General features: G+C 39.9%; 1 protein-coding gene across 3 annotated transcripts in view; it reads left to right on the forward strand.

Moving 5' to 3' along the window:
• LOC126985842 (uncharacterized) overlaps nt 1-7,704 on the forward strand; it is a 34,591-nt gene extending 26,887 nt beyond the window's left edge. For all 3 annotated transcript variants that reach the window (XM_050841297.1, XM_050841298.1, XM_050841296.1), the window contains exons 3-4: nt 4,588-4,740; nt 6,559-7,704. In XM_050841297.1, the coding sequence (XP_050697254.1) occupies nt 4,588-4,740; nt 6,559-6,631 (226 nt within the window). In that variant the 3' untranslated portion in view covers nt 6,632-7,704. The remainder of the gene's footprint in view (nt 1-4,587; nt 4,741-6,558) is intronic.
• The last annotated feature ends 2,362 nt before the right edge of the window (nt 7,705-10,066 follow it).

Below are 10,066 nucleotides of genomic sequence, written 5' to 3' on the forward strand. Positions count from 1 at the left end.
AGGAAGGGCCGGAAGTAGTGCGCAAAGGACAGTTTGTTTGTATGTAAATGTGTATGTGTGTGTACGTATGTATGTATGCATATGTATGTATGTATGTCTATGTATGCTTCTACGTGAGTGTGTGTGTGTGTGTGTGTGTGTGTGTGTGTGTGTGTGTGTGTGTGTGTGTGTGTGTGTGTGTGTGTGTGTGTGTGTGTGTGTGTGTGTGTGTGTGTGTGTGTGTGTGTGTGTGTGTGTGTGTGTGTGTGTGTGTGTGTGTGTGTGTGTGTGTGTGTGTGCTTTCTTCCTCTTATAACACAAACGTATATTCAACATTTGTTAATCACCTCCTAAATTTTCAGTACCTTATAATCATAAATATCTAATTAGCTAACTACCTTCCTTGAATATAAATAAAAAAGAATAATTATAGGCGCTCAAAACTATCGTTATATACACAAATTTATACGTCACATTATTTTCTATCACATTTTTGGTACTTCATATAAAGCTATATATATTTCTATTGTTATTTATCGATTGTTGGTTATGGAAGAGTTTATCAATGTATATAGTTTACCCTAATCAAAAGCAATATATAGAATTATTTAATATATAGAGACAAACATATATATTCAATCTATCATTAGTTTGTTGTGTTTTAAAAGTTTCCAAACACACGAAAAAAGGTGTTTGTTTGTAATCTTGTTATTTGTTGCTAATAAAAACTGTTTGGTTTTCGTGATGTTTGCAAAATGACCTTGAGTGTGCGTGACCTTGTGTGTGTGTGTGTGTTTGTGGGGGAGGGGAGGGCATGCTGGTCAATAATCTAGACACACACACACACACACACACACACACACACACACACACACACACACACACACACACACACACACACACACACACACACACACCTGGCTCTCCCTCACCAATAATTAGATCACCTGCAATTACCAAGACGCGAGACTGGACAGGTAAATGTTATATTATGTTGCAGGTGTTACGGAGGGTTAAATCTCTCCCCTTGTCTACCTATCTACCTATCTATCTATCTATCTATCTCTTAACATCTCAACATTCTTCCTATTACATTTCTTTTCACAGTTTTCGCACCTCCGTTTCTTTTTCATACCGTCTCATATATTCATCACACTGCAGAACGTTAAAAAAATAAAACAACACATTATTTTCCTCACCCTCCATCTATTTTAATTTTCACCTCCTTACCTTGCTGTTCCATACTCTCCCTTTTATCCGTCACACACTTCAGAATGCCAAAAATAAGTGGGGTGTCATTTTTCTCCGCCCACTAACTCTATTCTTTTTTCCCACTCACTCCAGAGCCGTAGATGGGGAGTTAGGTCACGTCCCATCTCTCTTCTGTGCCACTAATGCTCACTGCCTCCTACTCAGCACTCCTCCCTCAAAACAAACTGGTGGAACTACAAATACTTCAACTTATTATCTAATGGTGAGGAGTTTGTGTTTAGGCAGATGCGATGGGTAGGAGGTAGCTTGAGAGGGAGATAGGTACATATTCTAAAATTTTCATCTTCTCCCCCTTCCCTTCCTTCACCCCATCACCCAGTTACATACCACCGCCAATCACAACTCATCTCTCCCCATACTTCCCTTTCTTTCCCTTCATCCCTTCAGCTCCCTTCACCTTTTCAGTCAATCACTCTAAAAGCCCTTCATTTCAAACACTATAGCCCTTCACACTCTTAATACCTCCTCTTCCCTTCCCATCCCATCCCTTCACCCCTTCAACTTTTCATTCAATCACTCTAAAAGCCCTTCACTTCAAACACCATGGTCCTTCAACCTCTTAATACCTCCCCTTCACTTCCCTTCCCTTCCCTTCATCCCTTCACCGTTTCACTCAAGCACTCCAAAATCCCTTCACCTTAAACACCAAACCCCTTCACCTTCTTAATACCTCCCCTTCCCTTCACTTCCCTTCACATCCCTTTCACGTCTTCACTACCCACATTTGATAAGGCTTTCGTAGAGGTTGTTGTGGGTATTACCATGGGAAGTTTGATGAGACTATGATCCCTCGCTCCCTAACTCTCCTTCCTTCCTTCCTGCCCACAATATCACCTCATGGTTAAAATTGTACTTCACTGCATGATTCGAAGCTCACCCCGACCTTTCCTTCTTATAGTAATAGTTTGACAAGGCCTCTGCACCTTGAATGTAATGAACAGTAGTGAAAACCCGACTACTCTGCTATGTGGGTGAAATGGGATGGGATGATGGAAAGAAAGAATGGGAGATGAAGGGGGTGAGGATTGGAGGGGTAAGGGAGGAGGAGTGATGGGGGGGATATAATTGGGGAAAGAATGGGAGATGAAGGGGATGAGAAATGGAATGGTAAGGAGAAAATTGAAGGGGGAAAGAATGGGAGATGAAGGGGATGAGAAATGGAATGGTTAGGAGAAAATTGAAGGGGGAAAAGAGATGGGGGGAAAGAATGGAAGATGAAGGGGATGAGAAATGGGAGTCGAAAGCGTCTGAAAATATGGGCCGTAGATGCAAGATGGTGTCTGAGGAGTCCTTGGTCAAACTTTCGCTAATATCTACGGATCTGACTCGCCTCCTTTCAATTCCTTTTTTTTTTTTCCTCTTTATGTTCAATGTTATGATGGTTGTGACTGACTCAGAGCCTTCCAATGCACCTGTGACAATGACTCCGAAAGCATAAGTTGTCGGAGATGAAGGCGAGGATATGGGAGAGAAAACAGCCACAGAGAAAGAAACTCGAACAGAAAATCTAACAAGTCAACTATCACACCCACAGAGGTACTCGAAAAGGTTACAGATGAAGAGGTGAAAAAGCTGAAGAAAATATCATCGAACAGGGAAACTCTTTTATATCATCTTTCACCAATTTGATAGAAGGGAAGATGACAGGACGCTAAATCATGATAGCAACAGCTGGAGACGGGGAAAGCACGACACCGGTATTTAGAGGGAAGCAGAAAACCTTAACGTAGATAAAAACGGAACGGAAGCAAGGCCGGTACCTCTGCGTTAGAAAAGACAGATGAACCTCAGAAAGTTGAACGAAAGAGAGAATCCCCCGGCGATAAAACAGAAGTTAATGTAAAGTTTTAGTGAAGGAGAAACAAGAAAAGTCGGAGCAGAAACCACGGAAACATCGGTAAAAATGATAAAAAAGTTACAGAAAGGGTAAAGTTGAAAGGGTGGATATAAAAGAAACAAATTAAAAAAATATGTCGAAAGGAAAGTGCGTCATAACAAAATCAAAGAGGGTTATGATAGAAAACAAACTACAAGGCAATGGTTGAAATTCATGGCACCAAATATGTGAAGTAAAAGGAAGATTAAAGAAAATGTCGGCGGTGAAAATTTAATGCTTTGGTTGAATGATATATTGCGGAAGAAGAAAACTCGTCCCTGCCGTGAAAGAGAGAACAGTCGCCGGAAAGTCAGCTTCGATTGTGACAAAAGAGAAAGTGCTTGAAATGTTCGCCCCGTCTGTACTAGAAGCGGCCGTGTCTGTTCCTAGAGTAAAAGAAAAAGCCGAAAAAGTATTCCTCATCAAAGGGAAAAAAAAATTGCAACATACGACAACTCAATCTGAAAAGAAGAAAAAAAGTTGCAGAGAAAGTTATCGAATCTTTAAAGGAAAATCCTGCCCGTGTTACGAAAGAGGAAGAAACACTTTGTTGACTAAATAGCTCAAGTCATCCTCTCGTCATCCCTCTTGGCTTCCCTAATTTCAACCATCCTTCTTTGCTCTTAATATCCTCCATATTTCAGTACTAGGCGATAAATTGAAGTGTCTTGAGAGGAGTGACTGTGGATATTCTTGGCCATTCAATTCTTAATCTCACTTTCTTTATCTTTCTCTCTCTCTCCCTCCCATCTCTCTTGCCTTCCCTAGTAGGCCCCTAGAATTTAGAGGAAGAAATTGCAGCCGAGGAGAAACCCGTCCAAAAATAAGTCCTTTCCCAAACGAATAAAAAAAAAAAACAGTCATCCCTTTTACTAGAGTCGTGAAAAGCAGATCATTTAACAAAAGAATAGGAAAGAGTTCAGAAAGTTGTCCCCTTTGGAAAAAAAAAGGAGTGAAAATTGTTGAGTGTGTTGTCCCCTTTGTTGAGGAGAGGGTTTGACTTACAAGAAGGGGAAGAAAAAGTCGTTGATATAGTGAGCCTCGCTGTTAAGGGAGTTGCAGCAAAAGTCTTACCCAGAAAAGTACTCACGGTTGGTAAAAAAAAAAAAAAAAAAAAAAAAAAATCAACCATTCTCATTAATATACACTTCGCCCTCTTAGAAAAGTTACTTGCATTATACTTAAAAGCAGATTCATGGAGAGGCCTATCCGTGTCTCTCTCTCTCTCTCTCTCTCTCTCTCTCTCTCTCTCTCTCTCTCTCTCTCTCATCATCATCAATTCCCCTCCCTTCATTTTCACCCATTCACCTCCCTTCACCCCACACACCACTAACCCATCACCCAATACATCACCACCCTTCACTCCCCACATACCTCCCCTTCCCCTTTACCTTCTCTCCCTTCAACCCACCCCATCCCTCTCGAAGTGCAAATCCCAGCTCATCTTCCCCTCCCCCCAGGTTCGGCATCCGGGGTGAGTTCGTGTTGCTGCCCCCGGGTCCTGTGCCTGGGTGCGTCACGGTGGTCAGCTCCAGCCAGCCACACACCCGCCTCATCGACCACTACCACCTCCAAGCCTGCTACGGCCCCTCCACCAGGTGTGACGAGGACAGGTAAGAGATGAGAGGAGAGGAGAGAAGAGGAGAGGAGAGGCGGGGAGAGGAGAGGAAAGGAGGAGGAGGAGGAGGAGGAGGAGGACGAGAGGAGGGGAGAGGAGAGGAGAGGAGAGGAGAGGAGAGGAGGAGGAGGAGGAAAGTAGAGAAGGCCTTGAGGATGATTAGAAGAGGTAGGAGAAGAGTTAGGAAGAAAGAAAAGAGAAGTAGGAGGAAAGAAGAAAAATAGAAGAAAAGAATAGGAGGAAGATAGAACAGGCAGAGAGAGATCACGAACGGAAGAGGAAGTAAAGGACAGTAAACTCAATCTGTCACTTCCCCGCCCAATCATACAATCTGTTTAGTTCATCCTGGACAACACTAGCCTCCCGATCTAATTTAATCACTCCACCGATCTTTGTATCATCCGCAAACTTACTTACATCAATACTAATTCCTGTGTCCAAATCGTGAATATAAATGAAAAACAGCAGTGCACCCAATACCGACCCCTGCGGAACCCCACTTTTTATTTTTATTTTTTACAACAAAGGAGACAGCTCAAGGGCACAAAAAATGAAACAATAATGAAAAAAAAAAGCCCGCTACTCGCTGCTCCTAAAAAGAGTCCAAAGAGGTCAAGGTGGCCAAAAAGAGAGGTCAACTTGCAACACAACCCCAGTCATCTCTTTCATCGGTGACTTGCACTCTTTGCCTCCTATTCCTAAGCCACGCCCTGACCCAGTTCAACACCCTGCCACTCTTTTCATCTACTCCGTGAGCCTGTAATTTTAGCAACAGCGGGTGGTGAGGGACTTTGTCGAACGCTGTACTGAAATCCAAATGTACCGTATCATAATTTTCATCTGTGTCTGCCGCCTCGAATACTTTATTATAGAAGGACAGAAGGATGGGGAGGCATGAGCTACCCTTTGTGAACCCGTGCTGCGAGTCATGGATTAATCTCTCCATCCCCAGACGATCCTGAATGTTCCTGTTGTTCTCGACTCCATCATCTTCCCTACAACTGATGTTAAGCTAATTGGACGAATGTCAGTTTGATTATACGAATGTTAAGCTAACTGGAGGAAGGTTAAGCTAATTGGAAAGAGGAAGGGAGGAATTAAAAGAGAAAAAGAAGGAAGATAAAAAATAAAGATAAAAAGGGAAGGAGAAAAAAAAGAAAAAAAGAGGGAGGAGGAGGAATAGACAGAGGAAAGAATAAATGAAAAAAAGAAACGAAGTGACAGAGAGATATAGAAGAGATGAAATAAGTAGAGAAAACTTAGTAAGACAAGAAGATGAAAATATTAAAAAGAAGGAGGAGGAAGAGGAAGAGGAGGAGGAGGAGGAGGGGAAAGAAGAAAAAGAAGCAAAAAAAGAGAAATATGGAGAGAGAGAGAGAGAGAGAGAGAGAGAGAGAGAGAGAGAGAGAGAGAGAGAGAGAGAGAGAGAGAGAGAGAGAGAGAGAGAGAGAGAGAGAGAGAGAGAGAGAGAGAGAGAGAGAGAGAGAGAGAGATAATAACCCTCGTTCCACCGAATCATAACCCTGAACTAGGAAGATGATAATTACGGGTTGAGTTCTAGGAAAAAATGATAGGGGAGAGAGAGAGAGAGAGAGAGAGAGAGAGAGAGAGAGAGAGAGAGAGAGAGAGAAGTAATAGAAGTAGAAGTAGAAGTAGTAGTAGTAGTAGTAGTTTTGGTGATATTCAAAAACTTAATAAAACACAAAATGACGTATAAAAGTGTAAAAGTTATAGGTTCAAAAGTTTAAAAGTGTATAATGATAAAGGTATTAATAAAAACTGTATTAATTGTCTCTCTCTCTCTCTCTCTCAGCCAAGTCAGCCGCTGCTTCTCCTTCCCAACCCTTACCAGACAGCCTAAGGACACCCTCCCGAGAAGCAGGTAACAACAACAACAACAACAACAACAACAACAACAGCAACAACAACAATGCTACACCTCCACTTTCCTTCTTTCCTTCTCTTCCTTCTCCTTTTCCTCCTTCCATGTATCCTTTCCCTCGCTCCTTTCCTCTCTTCCGATTTTATTTCTCTCTATCCCTTTGTTCTCCTCCACCTCTTCCTCTTCCTTCCTTCCCTTCCTTCTCCTTCTCCCTTTCCTCTCATCCTCTCTCGTTCATTTCCTCTCTTTCTTCCTTTCTCCTCTTCCTTCCTTCATCTCCCCATTTCTTTTCCCATCCCTCCTATCGCCCTTAGCAGAAGAGGGCAAGCAGCAGAGGGTGGGAGAAAGACAACTGCTGAGAGATGGATAGCAGGAAGGAAAGCAGGTAACGACTCCAGCTAGCCAAAAAGAGGTCGTCCAGCCTGTTATGACGTCAGCAAGCCTTCCGTGACGTCACTAATGTAATGACGTCACTTTTCTCGGGTTGCAAGGGATGGGATTTACAGAAGCATTCAATTTTAGCCCCTTGATAGCGATGCCAATAGAGAGAGTGAGAAAAAAAGTCCAATATGTAGTAGAGGAGGTGATTTTTTTTATTGTATGGAGTGTGATGAGTCTTGGAAAATGCAAAAAATAAAAGACAATAAGGAGAAAAAAGTGATGTATGAGAGTTTTTTTCTTTTTGATGTGATCTTTTGAAAATGTGAAAAGAGAACGATAAAAGAAGAAAAATGAATATGTAAAAAGAAGTGAAATTATTGAAGTGTAGAATGTAACGATCTTTGGAAAACGTAAAAAAAAAAGAATAGAAAAAGGGAAGAAAAATTGCAATAAGTAGTAAAGGAGGTGAAAAGTTTTAATTGTGGAATGTAATAATCTTTTGAATATGTAAAAAATAAAAAATAAAAATAAAAGAAAAATGCATTATATAAAGGGGTGAAAATTTATAAGTGTGGAATGTAATTATCTTTTGAATATGTAAAAAAGAAAGAAAGATAAAAAGGAGAAAAATGCATTATATAAAGGGGGTGAAAATTTCTAAGTGTGGAATGTAATGATCTTTTGAATATGTAAAAATAGAAAGATAAAAAGGAGAAAAAAAGGCATCATATAAAGGAGGTGAAAATTTTTGAAATGCTCAGTGTAAGGATCTTTTCAAAATGTTAAGAAAGAAGAAATAAACAAGAAAAAATATATAGGCGCCATTGTTGTTTATTTCTATTATCTTTTATCGCTACTTTTATTCTAACTTCCCTTTTTGTACTAACTTAACTTTTGCTAACTATCTGTCTCCACCCTCCTGCGGCCTGGTTACACTCGTCTTTTTACTCTAGTTCATCTCTGTGCTGTCCAACTTCCTTATGCAAGAGTGAGGCAGTATCTTCATTCTTCCATCTCTTTCACTGGTAAACTCTGGAACATCCTTATTTCGTCTGTATTTCCTTTTTCCTTTTCCTCATCTCCCCACTCATGTTTCTTTTCTTTTGTTTTATCCATTTTCTTCGTCTCACCATTTTTTCCTTCTTCTCTCTCTCTCTCTCTCTCTCTCTCTCATTCATTCAGGAAAAGAAAGGAAAAGGAGAGGAAACGGAAAGGATTATTATTATTAAACTGACGAGCGAAAATATTAGGAGAGCGCAGTGACAGAACAAGAATTATATTAAGTAAGAATCAGAATCAGTTAAAACACATAGCTCTCAGAGGTTAGGATGTACACAAAAGACAAATAAAAAAAGAGAAATAGCCGCCAAAACGCTTCCCACTCACACACACACACACACACACACACACACACACACACACACACACACACACGAGAAGAAAAAGTTAGAAAAGTATGATTAGTTTTAGCTAGAGAGGTGTCTTGAGCCTCACCTTGGCAGCGTTTGTCGTAGAGATAATAAAATATGCAGACGAAGAAAGGCTGCTCCAGAGATTACCAGTGAAGGAAACGAAAGAATGAAGTTAATTGTGAACTCGCTTTTGACAGTGGACAGAAAAGAGACGAGTTTGGAAAGAACATGTAAGGTGTAATGAACGGAGGATAACCAACGAAAATTCTGAAAATGTAAGAATCAATAATGAAAAAAAAAATGACATTCACATACGTAAAAATTTCACCGTATTGCGGATGTATGAAAAGAGAGAGAGAGAGAAAACAAAAAACGATGAATAAACAATGAATGCGCTCCACACCTCTCCACAACACTCAGAAAAGAGGAAATAGAAGAAAACATAGAAAAAACACAGCTCGTTATAAGAAAACATGAAATAAGAAGACCAGAAAGACGAGAACACTATATATTTAAGCCATCTCTGTAATTTCACACACACACACACACACACACACACACACACACACACACACACACACACACACAGTTGCATACACATACACAAAACACATATGCACACACACACACACACACACACACACACACACACACACACACACAAAACATACACACACACACACACACACACACACACACACACACACACACACACACACACACACACACACACACACACACACACACACACACACACACACACACACACACACACACACACACACACAGTTACATACACATACACAAAACACATATGCATACACACACACACACACACACACACACACACACACACACACACACACACACACACACACACACACACACAAAGAAAGTAAAAAAATAAATGCGTCAAAAAAAAAATACAAAAAATAAAACAACGTCAGGTGTTGCTACCATCATCATCACGAAGGTATGCTGTATTTTTTTCCTCTCTATCCTTTTATTTTCCATTTTATCGTTGTGATTCACTAGGGTCGGTCACACCATCTGGCGCCACTGTTGCCACGCCGCACGCTATTCATATGTTTTTGTTCCTGCAGTGTTGGCAAGGATGCGTCACTGTTTATGCAGCCACACTGTTACCAGAAAAAAAGATGATTCTATTGCGCATTTGACCGAAATTTAAGGTTTTTAATATATTTCGGTTATTTTAAATGTTTAGTTGTCTTTTTTTTATTGTTGTTTGTTACTGAAGTATGTTTTTCGATCACCGGCTTTAAATAGTTAAGTTTGGAAGGAAAGAAAGGGAACATTTAAATAAAAAAAAAAAAAACGTGTAAATTGGAATAAAAGAAAAAAGAACGTGTAAACTGAAATAAAAGAAAAAGAACGTGTAAATTGAAATAAAAGAAAAAGAACGTGTAAATTGAAATAAAAGAAAAAGAACGTGTAAATTGAAATAAAAGAAAAAGAACGTGTAAATTGAAATAAAAGAAAAAGAACGTGTAAATTGAAATAAAAGAAAAAGAACGTGTAAATTGAAATAAAAGAAAAAGAACGTGTTAATTGAAATAAAAGAAAAAGAACGTGTAAATTGAAATAAAAGAAAAAGAACGTGTAAATTGAAATAAAAGAAAAAGAAC

Source organism: Eriocheir sinensis, chromosome 60 (genome assembly GCF_024679095.1).
Source record: "Eriocheir sinensis breed Jianghai 21 chromosome 60, ASM2467909v1, whole genome shotgun sequence".
Taxonomy (NCBI): Eukaryota; Metazoa; Arthropoda; class Malacostraca; order Decapoda; family Varunidae; genus Eriocheir; species Eriocheir sinensis.